This window comes from Bombina bombina, chromosome 1 (assembly GCF_027579735.1).
Source record: "Bombina bombina isolate aBomBom1 chromosome 1, aBomBom1.pri, whole genome shotgun sequence".
NCBI classification, from domain to species: Eukaryota; Metazoa; Chordata; class Amphibia; order Anura; family Bombinatoridae; genus Bombina; species Bombina bombina.
The window spans coordinates 179,248,292-179,266,086 of record NC_069499.1 but is presented as its reverse complement, the minus strand read 5'-3'; the positions used below and the strand labels follow the sequence as shown (position 1 = coordinate 179,266,086).

Sequence of the window (17,795 nt, the reverse complement as noted above, 5' to 3'; positions counted from 1 at the left end):
GGTTAGATGCAGTTCTAAAAGTAGTGACTAGCTTAAAGACAGACAGAATAAGAGAATGATCTTATGAGAGAAAGACGTGCAGCATTAAATGTAACACCCAGAGACCGTAATCAAAGAGGTTAAGCAAACTCTTGCAAAGACAGTAGACATTTATAACTAACACGACGAATTCTTCACACTGCGACCATAGATTTATGCACTGACAGTGACTGCACTCTGCAGCGTTCTCTGTGTTTATAAACCACCCCAAGCCACGCTGCTTCTAAATGTCATTTGGGACTTGTAGTTAAACGTGTTAATAATTCAGCACCAAATGTTAAAATAAAACTACATTTCCCAAAATGCATCTTAGGAGCAGCTTATGTCTGTGCTCTCAGCCAAACAGCAGAATGAGAGAAATCAGTGAGCGCAGAACCCGCTAATCACTGACGAGAGGGTAAGCGTGTCAGCAAATCAGACAAGCCCAGAATGATTTGTAGGCGTGTGTACAGTAATGGTAGGTTAGAACGATTCATAGGGCACACCAGAGATACGCTGCTGCCCGGCGTAAGGAATATCTAGTGAACGGGATTGTTTGACAGGAGCAAAATGCCAGTTCACTCGAGAGAGAAGAAGGAGAGTAATCACAATGACATGGAGGTGGATTACCCGGAGAATGAGGGTAGCAGTACTGAGGAAGAGGACACAGATAGCTCTAGCGGGAGCGAAGAAGGAGATAGCTCCGGTAAGCGTCCACAGTCACCGTGAGCTGCCCGCCCCTTGAATGCATTAGTGCTGGATAAAGGAACCCACAGACCTAACTGGAACAGCTATTTCAACAGAGCCATTGATAGTGCTTGAGAAATGTTACATTGAAAAAGCAAAAACACGCACACAAAAACCAAACAACCCCCCAAAAAAATCAAAAATTCACTGAGGGGGGTAAATCAATATATTGTGAACACAAAAGCCTGTTCTATGCAACAGTGTGGTTTTATTTTACACACACACACGACACTCTCCTTTCCATACATAAGTAATTTCCAGTATGTACAGCCTAATACAGATGAGTCCATAAACCCCAAATTATGGGAGTTTGTATTTAAAAAGAACAATGAATGACACCTCCTCTTATATCCAATATCTGAATTTGTTCCCCCTCCCATTTATATCATAATATCCATAAAAGAAAAATGGAACTGCCCATACCCAAATCTTGTCTGTGACTTATGAAGTGCCACCCAAACCCCATGGATGTGATCATACTCTGCCTTGAGGTTGCTCCAAAGTGAAGTTGTTATAGGGAATCACATACATATTTTTTTCATTATTAGTAATAGTAAGTAAAAAGGTGGCAGTAAATAGCCTCCCACTTGAAATAAAATGGTTACATAAAATATCACATCTGCATATTAAAACAAATCAGGCAATTAAAAAGAAAAAAATATCTATTTCAGCTTGGTACTCTTGAACAGTTTCACAATGCAGCAACCAGAAATGTTTTAAAAAAACAAAACCGCTATCCAGGTGTGGTTTTCTGTATCCAACCCTATTATAAGTGTAACAAGCGACACAGTAATGCAGAAATGTTAAACATATAGTTAAATCAGCTCAAAAGCAGCAGTACACTACTGGCTTACCAGATTTGTTCAGCTAGGTGCCAATGATAAGAGGCATACGTGCATACCCACCAAACAACAGCTATCTCCCAGTAGTACATTGCTGCTCTTAAGCCTACTTAGGTATTCTTTTCAACAAAAAATACAAATAATACAAAGTAGATTTGATAACAGAAGTAAAATATAAGTCTCTTAAAATGGCATGTTCTGTCTGTATCATGAAAATTTAATTTTGACCATATTTCTTGGAAATATCTGGTTGCCAAAGTAGGGTGCAAAGCCATTGGAAATTCTGTCCAGCTAAGATAATGAATATTGTTGGAATATTCTATGGTTACAGCTAGGACACTTTAACCTTTTCACTGTTACGACTTTCCATGCCGTCCTTATTGCACTGGGCTTTAGCGCAGTTAGGATGGCATGGAACGTCCTAGCTGTTTGGCTGTACTGAAGCCAACCACACTTCCTGAATGAGATCGTGTCATGGTGGGCGTACATAACGTTGTAGGCTCGCCCCCTGACCCGATCCCATCACTAAAATCTTGCGATCACAAGATTGCGTGATTTCAATTTATTTACAAATTAAACCCAACATAAAAGGGTTAAAGGGACATGAAACCCAAACTTTTTCTTTTGTGGGTAAGATAGAGGATACCATTTTAATCAACTTTACAATTTACTTCTATTATAGAATTTGCTTAATTCTCTTGGTATACATTGTTGAAGGAGCAGCCATGCACTACTGGAAGCTAGCTGAACGAGGTATATAGATGCTGGCACCAATCAACAGCACTCCTGAGCCTATTTAAAATACCACTAAATAAAGTAGAATTGCATAGTTAACAAGTGCATAATTAAAAGACAATGCAATAACAACTACTCTGAATTTCAAAAAAGCAGCCATTGGAAATTCTGTCCAGCTAAGATAATGAATATTGTTGTAATATTCTATGGTTACAGCTAGGACACTTTAACCTTTTCACTGTTAGGACTTTCCATGCCGTCCTTATTGCACTGGGCTTTAGCGCAGTTAGGATGGCATGGAACGTCCTAGCTCTTTGGCTGTACTGAAGCCAACTGCACTTCCTGAATGAGATCGTGTCATGGTGGGCGTACATAACGTTGTAGGCTCGCCCCCTGACCCGATCCCATCACTAAAATCTTGCGATCACAAGATTGCGTGATTTCAATTTATTTACAAATTAAACCCGACATAAAAGGGTTAAAGGGACATGAAACCCAAACTTTTTCTTTTGTGGGTAAGATAGAGGATACCATTTTAATCAACTTTACAATTTACTTCTATTATTGAATTTGCTTAATTCTCTTGGTATACATTGTTGAAGGAGCAGCCATGCACTACTGGAAGCTAGCTGAACGAGGTATATAGATGCTGGCACCAATTAACAGCACTCCTGAGCCTATTTAAAATACCACTAAATACAGTAGAATTGCATAATTAACAAGTGCATAATTAAAAGACAATGCAATAACAACTACTCTGAATTTCAAATAAGCAGCAGAATTTTTTTTTTCTGGCAAATTATTTTTTTCTCCCATTTTCCGGTTCTCGGTATCATGTGAGAGACATTAGCCAATCACAGACAAGTATACGTATACCCTGTTAAGTTGTTTCCCAGCAAGTGTGTATATAATAAAAAGAATTTGATAAAGGAAGTACATTGCTATGGGTTTTAAAACTGCATGCTCTTTCTGAGTCATAAAAGCTTATTTTGACTTGAGTGTCCCTTTAAGTATGCTTTTCAGCAAAGGATACCAAGAGTACCAAGCAAATTAGATAGAAGTAATTTTATCTCATGCTCTACCTGAATCTTGAAATTAATCATTTAATTTTAACTTTACTGTCCCTTTAAACTCTGTATGGAATACATATTTGTTCTCTTTTTAATTCATATAAATATTCTAGGATATCCTTATAAAATAGTTTTCCAAAAAAGGAAGTGATGATACATGTGGAATAAAAGGTGCTCCTAGTACAATCAAACTTCTTATAGTTTAAATCTTCCACTCTGTTTTGTGTTTTTCTTTTTAAACTTATGTTTTTGAATGATTTTTTTTTGGGTGGAGGATGGGTTGAAAAATATTCCAAACTCCTTATAGTTCAATGGAAACTTACTAGTCTACTATTTCAACTTAACAGTTTTGCTCTGGCATGTGTAAAATTGTAATGCTATATATATATATATATATATATATATATATATATATATATATATATATATATATATATATATATATATATATATATATATATAATATGTATATTCAACCGATATGGAGGAAACAGAAATGACTGTGAGGATACCTACTACATTTTAACCAACAAATACTCAAGCCAGTATCAAAACCATCACCAGACTATTATCACAATATATGTTGGATACTCCTGGCACGAGTGGCAGATCTAACTTAGCTAGAGATGAATACCATTCTTTACAAGATCTGGCTGCAGAACCCAATATAGTGATACACAGTACTGACAAGGGTGGTGCAGTAGTTATTCTTGACTTCCAATATTACCACCAATAATTAATGATCAAGAGGTATATAAACCCTTATAGAAGGATCCTACACGGAACTTTAAAGATATCATTGGTTCAAGCCCCATTTTTTACACTTTACCTAAGATCCGTAAAAATCTGGAAAAAAAACCCTGGAATACCTATAATCTCAGCCAGAGGTTCCCTTCTTCAACCGATCAAGCAGTTTTTGGATTCACTCCTACAACCACTTGTGGTAAATATTAATTCAATTACCAAAGATTCAGTTGACATGATTAAAGTCCTGCATGGAATTACATACATTAGGAATGAAGACATTCTGGTTATCATGAATGTTAATAACCTCTATACTGCTATTCCAAACAAGGAATGCTTAACAGCTATTAGCATAGCACTCTTGTGACATCCATATGTGGGCCCCTGGCCCTCCATGTGAATTCATGTTGAAATTAGTTGAATTATGTCTTACTCTCAACTATTTCACGTTTGAAAAACAATTTTTTTTAAAAGAATAGCAGGTACAGCCATGGGATGTAACACGGTGCCTGCATATGCAAACTTATTCATGGAACAATATGAAACTGCTGACTTGGGAATATTTGTGCATTCACATGTCCACCATTATAAACGCTATATAGATGGCCTCTTTCTGCAACAACACTGATATACACAATGCTGCACAACAGCAGCAACAATATTGACAGATCCACAACTTCCATTCCAGAGGTATGACTTTCTTAGGGTTGGATTTAAGAGGGGTAATAATTTACGTTATAGACTGATGCTCTTGGACCCCAAACACTGTTATGCCAATGCCAGCTGGCTTAACACCACGAAGAACGATTGCTTTAGATGCACTAGTTGCACAACTTGCAATATTATGGTACCTGGCTCTACAGTCCGACACCCACATACCAATAAAAAAATCCAATTATCTCAGATCTTTTGACAAACTTACATTTCAGGCAATTAGTGCAGACTCTTAAATAACTCCTTGTGCGTGAGCACAATGTTATATGAAACACATGAACTAACGCCCTCTAGCTGTGAAAAACTGTCAAATACATTCAGGTAAGAGACGGCCTTCAAGGGGTTAGAAATTAGCATATGAGCCTACCTAGGTTTAGCTTTCAGCTAAGCAAATTTGATGATAAAAGTAAATTCAAAAGTTGTTTAAAATTGCATGCCCTATCTGAATCATGAAAGTTTAATTTGGACTTTACTATCCCTTTAACGTGTACTACAAAATTTGTGGTGTACTTATTAAACTGCAACTGTGGTATTATTTACGTGGGAAAAACATCTGATATAAGAACAAGGATGGCCAATCACAGGACAGCCATCAGGGCAGCTGTTAGGGAAGGCAAGAGTGACCAACCAGTAGCGAGACATTTTTGTGAGAAGGGACACATGGTTCTGGATTTGAGATTCAGACTGACTGACCATGTCCCAAGCTGGAAGCGTGATGGATCTACAAATTGAACACATTACATCCACATGGACTGAATATGGCTATTGATTGGCACTGTGTTCTTTAGTACAGACCTGGCTCACCCTTACTATCATTCACCCTATGGGTCACCCAGGAGGCTACAACAGAGATCACTGATTGTAAGTCAAGGTCACTTGTTTTTTGGTGGCTTTAGAACCATGGTTTATATGCAAACGGCTTGGGTGCCTGTCTGGCTATATATATGGGTCAACATATATTCATCTTTACATGCCTCTGTCATCTAGCCCGGATATATAACTATGATTCAACCTTCAAGTACAGAATTCTTCAAAACAATAACCAATTGAGTTTGTGACATACAAAATCTCTTATACAAATTGCCACTTGTTAAGGTTGCATAATGATCTATTGGAGTAAGAGCTGCAATTTTTTTAACACAGGATTATTTAGTCAATCTTGTCAAAATATCTTATATTGAATGGCCTGTTTCTTTCAATTAGCCCTACTGGTTGTTCATTGGTCTCTTATGATAAAGAAGTTGTATCCCGATTGCCATTTGTATACACAGTTCAATGATCAGAGTATGTCTGAACTGTAGTCCTGGCACGGGACAGATTAACCAAAATTACAATATAGTGACCATCTATCGTTTTGAGGGAATCAGGTTAATGAGACTTTTGTGAGCATTTTAACCTCTGTTTGGATGGCCCTGTAGGGGACCCACTATTTCACATGTTTGGTGAATGATGTTTGAAATTCTATGTTCCTGACTGCCACTTGTAATCACAACCCTATTATCCCTTTTGGTGAGGGTGTTAGTTTTGACACAGGAACCATGTTGACGATTTGTTATTAGGTTAACCACTTAAGGATTTTTGTGTGCACTTAGGTTAGCCTTAAATACTACCTACTAAACTAGAGCAGGTTTGATTGATCCATTCATTATATTGTATATACTTACCTTTTAATACCTATATAATTACCATAAAGGTATAGGGAATGTGGCAGTAGACACACTATACCACACTGTTGGATCGTGGCTCCAATGGATCCATTTCCCACTATAGATTATTAACAATATATAATGGATATAATTTAACTACACATTATATACACAGGCAATGTAAGTGACACTGTCTTGCCCCTATATAGTGACCATCCTATAAAGATCTTCTACCATTATCGCATAATAGGGGACAGAGTTTAGTCCTGCACATATAATACAGTGTTCATGTTTTCCCCCACATTGCTGAGTCTCTTGCACAACGGCTGTGTTCAAATTTGCTCAATCATTTGTAACTGGTTTTGGGCTACATACAGTATGTATATGGGTGATCGTGTGTGATTTTTGCTTATAGGACTTATCAATCAGACACTTGCGCTAATATGTTAATATGTATATGGTCTTTAGAGGATTGACGGTTAACTGCCATAGTTAAAGCTAAACAAGACGCATGGATTTATCTGAGAATCCTTCTAAATGTTTACCTTATACAAGGAAACGTGGTATATATTCTTCCTCCATTGCTTATCTATTGGCCTGACGTAGTATGGGTGGGCGTGTCCTATATGACGTAATACTATGAGCCCATCCTTCCTGGGGTATCATTGTCTCCGTATTTTGGAGGCATGCCCTGACTCCGTCTCTGTGTTTTGTTGGTACAACACAGATTTTTGCTACAGTATTAACATACATGTTGTGGATTCAATACATATATTTGTAATCAATTACACCAATAGATGTTAGTTAACAGACTATATATATATTTTATAGAGTATATTTTTATACTCTATTTTTATCAATTAACAAAATGCAAAGTGAGTGAACAAGAAAAATCTAATTGAAATCAATATTCGGTGTGAACACCCTTTGCACCTTCAAAACAGCATCAATTATTTTAGGTACACACTGAAACAGAGACAACTGTTCAGGAGGAATACAACTGGGTGAGATACAGTAAAGCTCTGTTAACAAGGGGAGGTTGCTGAATACAGTTTAATAACAAGTCATACCCCATAGAAAGATTAAGCACAGGTAGCTCAGTTGGTAAAATGCCCTGACTACAAAAAAGCCTGTTTAAAAAAAGATCCAAGGTTACAGGTTCAAATCCCTGCAGGGCCAACTCAGCTCTACATCCTTCCGAGGTTAATAAAATGAGTACCATTAAATTTGGTAATAATAACAACTATTACTATTCAGCTGCCGATTTGGTTAATTCCGAGAGCGAGCGCTGAAAAAAGCACTTTGAGTCCCACTGGGAGAAATTCGCTATATAAATACTAGTTATTGTTATTATTATAACAAGATAGTTATATTGCATCAGCAAGGTCTCTCCCAGGCAGAAATTTTTAAGAAAGACGTGGGAAGTTCCAGATTTGCTGTTTAAGTTCTGAAGAAGCACAAAGAAACAGGCAATGAGGAACATAAACTTGCTTACGTCCCTTCACAATCGTAAGATGTCCAGCAGTGCCATCCGTTCAAAATTGCAGAAACCAGTGGGACCCTGGTACACCCATCTACTGTCTGAAGAAGTCTGGTAAGAAGTGGTCTTTATGGAAGACTTGTGTGCCCGAAAACACAGGAACTAGCCTTCAGAAAAATAACAGCAGGTGCTCTGGGCAAATGAGTCAAACGAGTTAAATGTTTGGCTGTAACAGAAGGCAATTTATTTACCATAGGGCAGGAGAGCAGTACAAGAATGAGTGTCTGCAGGCTACAGTGAAGCATGGTGGAGGTTTCTTGCAAGTTTGGGGCTGCATTTCTGCAAAAAAGTTAGGGATTTGTCAGAATTAATGATCTCCTCAATGCTGAGAAGTACAGGTTAATACTTATCCATCATGTAATACCATCTGACTGACCCCAAATGTATTCTGTGGCATGACAATAATCCCAAATATACAGCCAAATTCATTAAGAACTATCTTTAGCGTAAAGGAGAATTAGAAGTCCTCAAACTGATAGTATGCCCCATAGAGCCATGATCTCAACAGCAAGTCTGTCTGGGATTACATGAAGAAACAGAAACAGCTGAGGTTGCATAAAGCCACATAAGAACTAGGATTCATTCTCCAAGATGTTTAGAACAACCTATCTGTCAATGTCCTTAAACAAATGTGTGCAAGTGTATCTTGAAGAATTGATGCTGTATTAAAGGGTCACCAAGTATTGATTTGTTTTAGATTTTTTTTAGCTGACTACATCGGTATGACAACATGCATATTTTTGTGCAGCCACCAATCAGCAGTTAGCTCACAGCTCCTGAGCCTACCTAGGTATGTTTATCAACAAAGTATACCAAAATAACAAAGCAAATTAGATAACAGAAGTCATTTTTTTTTAAATTGTATGCTCTTTCTGAATCTATGTCCCTTTAAGTCCTTTTACATTGCAGATTGTGTTTACTACACAATTATGTCTTTATGCAATACACACAAATGTGCTGCATATATCTTTGTAAGATTAGGGCATTTAATTCTCAGTTTTGAAACATGACTAGTGCAAAAATAACATGCACTCTTTCATTTTAGTATGTGATTTCTGCACTAACCCTCCATCTCTGTGTTCAACCCTTGAAACAAACTAAATTCATGTAAAGTCCTTCTCTGGAGGAGCCCCTAAGCTGAGCACAGCCAGTGATTGGTGTGGTCATGCGACTGCTGCTTTTAATTGGCTCACCAGCTGTGTCCTTCTTTATGACCAGTTATTCCCGGCAGCTCCTGAGCAGGGCTTTACTGATGTGTCTATTTTTTGTTGTTCTTGAACTAGATATTTTATTTTATTTAAAATACAGTGTCCAAACCTCAGAAACGACAAGATTCCATATCCACTTGTGGACAAATCTGTTTAAAATTTAGGAGCCAGTAAGAATATTTAGGAGCCAGACAGTTGTATTTGCATATAGATATATGGATAATTAGCCCAAACTTAGGAGCAGGAGTAAAATTGTAGTGGCTCCTTGGCTTCTGGGAATGTTGTGCCCTGTTCCATATAATGACATCTGTACTAGATGTCAGTAGTAAATATGCAGACAGAATATATGTCAATTATGGTAGCATTTAAATGGATGTCACACTAATTTCTTCTGACCTTTTTTATGCTCACAATTCTTCATCTTTTCTTCATTTCCATTTTACTTAGTTTCACGATATAGCTCCGACATGCCCCAACTGATTGCATTCAAAGCACCGGGTTCCTGTCGGCTGGGGTGGACTGGGTCCGGAGGAGCGAGGGTGAACCTGCAGAGATAAAGGGTAGCGGGAGCCCACTGGTGGGCGCGCCGGGGCTGCATTGGAGCGGCCCGCTGGGCGATGCTTGGGTTGAACCTGACGCCGAGCATCCAAAAACTGATCAGCCAGAACGGCAGCCTGGTCGACTGTCTTGGGCCTCCGACCTTTGACCCAGTCTCGTACATCCGGGGGGGAGTGATCTTAAAAGTGTTCAAGGAATGAGCTGGGAGGCCTCGGCCAGGGTGGTTACTTGGCATCCTTCTAACTAGTAGTCCAAAGAGCTGGTGAATTGGTGTTCACACTCCATGAAAAGCCGCCCCTCTTTCTTCCTTAGTCCACGAAACTTCAGCCGGTGAGTCTCCGGCGTGAGAGAATACTGGGCTAGGATGTGTGCCTTTACCCGGTCATAGTCCTTTTGGTCCTCTGAAGGAATAGCTTCGAAGGCATCCAAGGCTCTCCCTGATAACTTCCCAATAAAGATGGTTACTCGGTCGGCGATGCACTCCGGCTACCCCGGCTGGGTAGCTCTTCCAAGAAGGTCCTTCCTGTCCCTGGAACTTGCAGCTATAGAGCGGAGAGAAGTGATTATAGCAAGAGCCCACCCAAATAACCAGACAGAACCAGTATTCAGGTGGAACAAGAACCTCTTTATTGTGAAACACACACACTTATATACACCAAGCTCATGTTGATAAGGGTCTTATCTGACCCCCAGATCTCTCGCCATTCCTGCCCCTCCAGACAGGCTGTTGGCCCCCATAGTGTCCATAGTCCCATAGAGTCCCAGGGTTACAGATGTGGTGATTCTCGAGTGATCCCGGGGGTGCGGCGGCACTTCTAGGATGTCGTTGGAAAGTCCTTAGTCCCCAGATGCCACAGTCCAAAAAGCAACACAGTTGGGGACCAGAGCTTTGGGTGATCAAACGTACACTGGGAAAGCCAGGGGAAGTAGGGGTTGTAGATTAGTCTGAAACCCCAAGTTCCCAAGGGAGCTCCCTTCTGGCACTCACCCCACCTCTTGCCCTCCCTATGGGGTACCCATCTCCAAAAGAGCGGAGCTCTGGGATAAAGGGCCGCTGGAGCGATCTGGGGTATAGGTTAGCGGGTGTTCGGGGTGATGCGACCGACTGACAGTTCCAGGAGTCCGACCAGCCGGAGAGGGTTTTGGAGGTCAGATATCCGCTCTTCCGTGAGTATGTACAAACCACAAAACAAGCAATAGGAAGAGTCTGGGAGATTGCAGTAAAAAAGAGTGAGCCAGGTAGTAGGGGGTAGCCTTGGCAGCCTGGTATCCGTGACAGTCAGGGTGATTGATCTTGCCACCTTAAGGTAACGAGAGGAAAAAGAAGCGGTTTCTGCTTCTTACATTTCTAGCAGCAGACTAGCTTATGCTGATAATCTGCTCCACATAACCGAAAAACTGCATATGCACCTTAATAAAATAAGCCCATAAATTATTATATAGTTTGCAGATTATCAGCCTTATACCTTTTTACTAGTATTGTTTTCAGTCTAGCTTTGGATACGGGGCGTATGTGAAGTATATCATTTATATGGATGGCATCTGAACATTTTGCCTTTAGAATGTGTCTGCCACCTCCTGGACAAAAGATATATACTTTGTAAAGATAAGGTACTTGTGTTTCCGGCAGTGTTCTCCCCAGGGCATATTTAATTGGTACACCACCTGGCTAAAATTGAAGTCAGTATTAAGCTAAAATTAGCGCTGATATTAAAAATTGTCACCAAAAAATCATCATTACTTCAATTAAATTAATTTGTACTTTAAATAGCTTGCTTGACATTTATAAATAAGAGAAAATGTTATAATATTGCAAAGTATTACACTGTCACCACCCGACTACTTCATAACGCCACCAAGCTGGCAACATTTTCTGTGGAGAACACAGCTATAAATTCTGCAACTCAAAGTTCATAATTAAAGGGATACTAAACCCAAATTTTTTTTTTCATGATTCAAGTAGAGCATGCAATTTTAAGCAATTTTCTAATTTACTCCTATTATCAATTTTTCTTCTTTCTCTTGCTATCTTTATTTGAAAAATCAGGAATCGAGGCTTAAAGGGACAGTCAAGTCCAAAAAAAACTTTCATGATTCAAATAGGGCATGTAATTTTAAACAACTTTCCAATTTACTTTTTTCGCCAATTTTGCTTTGTTCTCTTGGTATTCTTTAGTTGAATTTGCTAATTTCTTAGACCTTGAAGGCCGTCTCTGCATTTGACAGTTTTTCACCACTAGAGCGTGTTAGTTCATGTGTTTTATATAGATAACATTGAGCTCATGCATGAGAATTTACCGAGGAGTGAGCACTGATTGGCTAAAATGCAAGTCTGTCAAAAGAACTGAATTAAGTGGGCAGTCTGCAGAGGCCACAGAGGAAAAACGTGTATTATTATGATATTATAACTGTGTTAGTTATGCAAAACTGGGGAATAAAGGAATGATCTATCTTTTAAAACAACAAAAATTCTGGTGTTGACTAAATGTAGCCACCAATCAGCAAGTGCTATCCAGAGTCCTGAACCAAAAATGGGCCGGCTCTTAAAGGGACAGTCAAGTATAAAAAAAACTTTCATGATTTAAATAGGGAATGCAATTTTAAACAACTTTCCAATTTACTTGTATCACCAATTTTGCTTTGTTCTCTTGGTATTCTTAGTTGAAAGCTAATTCTAGGAGGTTCATATGCTAATTTCTTAGACTCTGAAGACTGCCTCTAATCTGAATGCATTTTGACCACTAGAGGGCATTAGTTCATGTGTTTCATATAGATAACATTGAGCTCATGCACGTGAAGTGGACTGGAGTGAGCACTGATTGGCTAAACTGCAAGTCTGTCAAAAGAACTGAAATAAGGGGGCAGTCTGCAGAGGCTTAGATACAAGGTAATCAGAGGTAAAAAGTATATTTATATAACTGTGTTGGTTATGCAAAACTGGGGAATGGGTAATAAAGGGATTATCTTTATTTTTAAACAACAACAATTCTGGTGTTGACTGTCCATTTAAGCTTACATTCCTGCTTTTTCAAATAAAGATAGCAAGAAGACGAAGAAAAATTGATAATAGGAGTAAATTTGAAAGTTGCATGCTCTATCTGAATCATGAAAGGAAAAATTGGGTTTAATATCCCTTTAATTTTGTTCAGATTTTTTAATTTTATTAATTTATTTTTGTCTTTTCATAGAAATGGATGATGAAGATTGTGAGAGACGCAGAATGGAATGCCTAGATGAAATGTCAACCCTTGAGAAACAGTTTACAGATTTAAAAGATCAGTAAGTAATCTGCATTTGCTTCACAATATCAGTTTAATGTTTACTATGTTTTAGAACCTGCTGTGTAAGGTTAAAATAGGGCTTCACAAACCTGCTAGCCAGGGAGGAATGGGTCCTATAAAATTTAAAGGGACATGAAACCCATTTTTATTCTTTCATGATTGTTACTTCTATTATCAATTTTGCTTCTTTCTTTTGGTATTCTTTGTTGAAGGAGCAGTAATGCACTACTGGGAGCTAGCTGATCAGATTGGTAAGCCAATAACAACAGCCACCAATCGGTACAGCTACATATTTCCAAATCCGGAATTCCAAAATCCAAACTTATTCTGAAATCCAAACTTTTTAATGAACATTGCTTAAAAATAAAATGATCAAAAAAGACTGTTTTTTCCTGCCTGTGAGTCACAATCTTCTCTGCCTGTGTCTTTGGTATGTTTGTGTTCTAAAATGCAAATAATAGTCTATATTTAATTAAAATAACAAATATTATCTTTCTGATTACAATACTGCACTATCTTTCTGGGTGTACTGTGTACACAAAAGTATTAAATATGATATAAAGCTACCTTTAGGTTGCATGCATAAGCTGTATTATGACTTGTAAATATTGCCTCAACTGTTGTCTACACTTGGTTCCATCACCTCTCCAAACTGTTCCATTTTAAAGATGCAAATATTCCAAAATCCAAACTATTTAGAAATCCTTTCCCAAGCAGTATGGATAAAAAAATTTCGACCCGTAGCTGTCTCCCAGGTAGGTATGCGTTTCAACAAAGAATACCAAAAGAACTAAGCAAATTTGTTTGATTTCACATCTCTTTAACCTTGGCTCAGGGCTAAAAAAAAAAAAAAAATACTTGCCACCAGTGTGCCTTGACAACTCGGATCAATATTTGGCATCAGTATTTGGAAATTCTGAAAATGCTTTAATGGCCTTCCACTATACTACAGTTTAATTCATTGTCTTGTTTTCCCATTAAACATTTGCACATTGAAGACATTGCAGTGTTAGGCATAAATGGTGGCTTTCAGTATTTTCCAAGTGCCATTAAGAACACTATGCTATAGAGCATAAGGTGGTGAATGCAGCTACGATATATGTGCTGTCAGTCATACTGAAAACAGCAGCACAGGAGTAGAAGTCTATGTGAAGCACTCATTTCTCCTGGAGAAGACAGCTATGTGCTAAAACAGTATAAGCAAAACTGAAGCAATGTCACCTGCTTTTAATGAATAAATCCGGTCATCTGTTTTGCTTCTGCTTGCGAGTATTATTCATCATTTCAAAGCTACTTTGTTTTCAATATTTGACTCAGATGGACTTGATGAAGAAGGAAGACTGAAGTGCCTAGTATATGCTGGTGATGCGAGAGGTGGCAGGTGCTTAATACTGCGAAAAAAACTTTTGCACACTTTTTGCCTTTTCCTCTTTTTTTTTTCCCTTTTTTTTCTCAAACTGTGACTTATCCATATCTGATTATTCGCATAATGTTCTTAAAGGGCCAGGAAACTTTACACTTTTATGCACATTTAAACTAATCTATTCATTAAGCAATATTCAAGTAAGCATAATCCATTTGATTTTTTTAATATATATAAAAATTCTTATCTAATCATACCCCATAATTTCTGATTTCACAGCCGTGACGTCCGATTTCCGACAGCCTGCAGAAATGTAAAGTGAGGCTTGACGGTGACTTTTTCAGTAACTTACAGTGCTATAATTAGCTGCTATATATTCATTCTTTTTTATTCTCACTCCCAATCGCATGCTCATTAGTTATATAGAAGTGCGCATGAGCAAAGGTATAAAATGTCACCACTAAGAATGATATATGAACCGTGTTGAAGTTTCTCGTTATTCAAGGGGCAGCTTTTTTCATTATTTTAACATGCTCGCTTATCAAAGAGTAAGGTATTTACTTACCTGCTCTGCTATACTCTGTTCCTCTTCTCTGCCGGGTCATGTGACAACCACTCCATCTAAAGAATCTGAAAGCTTGCAGACAGCTTGCAGACGGAGCAGTGACATATGTAAAAAAAAATTCCCAGAGACAGAATATTTTGCGCAGAATCGGTGGAATAGCAACATGGGATGCATGCTTTCAAGGGGTATATGTATACCCCCTCCATGGTTGGCTATGTATAATGAGCCACACAAAATTCATTGTAAACTAGTTATTTAAAATATTAAAATCCTATTGATCATGTAAATATTTAATATTTTGCTATTTAATGCTGTATATTTTTTTTGAGTTGCATGGCCCTTTAATGTGGAATGAAATATCTTTTCTTTTTTTTTTTTTTTAAATTCTTCCAGGGATATATGTTGCCTAAACAACAAAAACAAAATACTTGACCCTTTCATTTCAGCTTCTTTAAATGCTAACTGTTCTGATGTGTATGTAAACTGTTTGACTATCACATGAAGGTGCAGAACTGTTACAGAATTTCTGTTTTGGCTGAGAAGGGTCCCACTAAACTAGGAAAGACCCTGGGTGTTTATGCACAACAAGCAAAAGTGTATCTCCTCCCATATGTTTGCTCAAGTGACAGATTTATCAAGAGACAAATGGCCCTATTGGTTGCAAGGTTTCAACTGTGATTTATGAAGCAGCAGTTTAAACCGATTTTTCCCAACTAATTTCTACCGGCTAAGAGTTGGCAAATATAAACCACCATACACCAATCTGACAGGGGTGACTAACAAGCCCTGCACTTACGCAAATGTATCATTCCTCTTGTCTGATTGTGTAGCGATAAATATGGGGAAGTAATGTGGCCTTGCAATCTCAGGACAGGTTCACTACATGTGAACCTTGCACGTCTGGACAATGATAAATCTGCCCCTAAGTATAAGCTAAAAGTTTCAATTCTGATCATATAAATATTTATAAAAAGAACCCTCTTTTTAATGAAATTCTTTATTGCCAGTGTTTATTAGCCATAAGTCAAGAGTATAGTTCTCTTAAAATGCAATAAATATACAGGCATAGGACGCTTCAGTCTTCTTACTGAAGTCCTTAAGAATTTTTTTAGCTTTTTAAGTTTGTTATCAAGGTGTTTTTAATTTTTTTAGTTAACACAAATTCTTGCTTTTTTTCAGCAGAGCATGCACTTTTTTTGAGCAAATTAAAACAAACAATAGGGGAGGAATGCCATCCATGAAGATATAGCTATGGGAAATAATATATAATATACATTTCCTTTTTATCATATATAAGCATAGAATAAGTATGTGTGTGTGTGTGTGTATATATATATATATATATATATATATATATATATATATATATATATATATATATTTTGACAACTTTCCCCAAAAATCTAGAAGCTAGGAGGACATTTTTGTGATTAATAAAGAAGATTTAAAGACTGGCATCACTCCATTAATTTTGGAGTGATGCCAAAATTTTAGTCTCCTTCCCCTTAGTCGCATTAGTTTTTTTAGCAGCTGCAACTTTTTAGGAAGGCTTACCACAATATTTTGGAATTTGTCTGTGCGAACTTGTGCTTTTTCAGCCAAAAGAGCATTTGTGAGGTCAGACACTGATGTTGGACGAGAAGGCTTGGCTCGTTCTTATTCATTCCAAAAGTGTTCAGTGGGGTTGAGGTCATTGCTTTATGCAGGCCACTCGAGTTCCTCCACACCAATCTTGTAAAACTATGGCTTCATGGCCTTCATTTTTTGCTTTTTTTTTGCAGTTTGCATGCTCCTTTAACGTCCATAGGAGAATACGTTGACACGGTTCAACTTTTTGCGCATGTCGGGTTTTCGCTTGCGTGCTGTTTACTTTTAACTTGTAATACAACCCGACATGCTCAAAAAGCCTCTGTCTTGCAAAGTTAACTTGCAAGTGGGAGCCCAAAATAGCAATCTGCTCGTAATCTAGTTTCTAAATAGATGTTGCTGAGAATCCTACATTAGTAAGGATGCTGGGAGTTTCATGTGATAAAGACTGCTCTTCCATCTAATATTTAGCAGTTGAGGGGTTAACTTATATATGTTTAACCCATTCAATGCCTTAGACAGTATCTAGTGGGACCTTACTCGTGTGAAAAAGCTAACGCTTTAAACCCTCTTGATTGTTTATGTGATGATATTTAGTCCTTGTTAATTAACTCTTAACATCCTACAGCAATGGCTGGATGTGATGTGAGCTGCATCCATGGTCTCATTATGAATAAATTGATTGCCTATACCAGGTTGGAGCGCAGTTTATATGATGTACTCTAATTACACTACTGGTTAGGACTATGGAGCTGGAACTAGCAGAAGTACCCAGGGTATCCCTGCCTGGTTCCCCCACAGACAACAGGAGCTGGATACTTCATGGTCCCCACAGGTTGTTTGCTTCAAGGTCCCCAGGGGTTGTTTTTCTATGTTACTGGCAACACAAACAGCAAGGATAAGTGGGGGAGGGGCACCACCAGTGGCACTTTGGAGCCCACGTTTGTTGAGCCCTGATGTAAACATTTTATGAAAAATAAATATTTTTAACCAGTTTACTTCAAATTTTCTTGTAACTGCAATACAAATACATGTAACTTTGATAGGATTAACAGTTTTTTTATATCTATTTGAAAAATTATGCTTACAATGGAGCAATTTAATTTTTCCAGGCATCATTAGTACAAGCCTACATATTAACAAATCATCAGGCTTTTTCAGGCTATGTACGTTTGTT

General features: G+C 38.0%; 1 protein-coding gene across 1 annotated transcript in view; it reads left to right on the top strand.

Annotated features, from left to right (window-relative positions):
* The first annotated feature begins 494 nt into the window (after positions 1-494).
* The window catches only part of BRMS1L (BRMS1 like transcriptional repressor), a 171,373-nt gene continuing 154,072 nt past the window's right edge, over positions 495-17,795 (top strand). The window contains exons 1-2 of the mRNA XM_053697737.1: positions 495-724; positions 13,011-13,101. Of these exons, the coding sequence (XP_053553712.1) occupies positions 589-724; positions 13,011-13,101 (227 nt within the window). The 5' untranslated portion in view covers positions 495-588. The remainder of the gene's footprint in view (positions 725-13,010; positions 13,102-17,795) is intronic.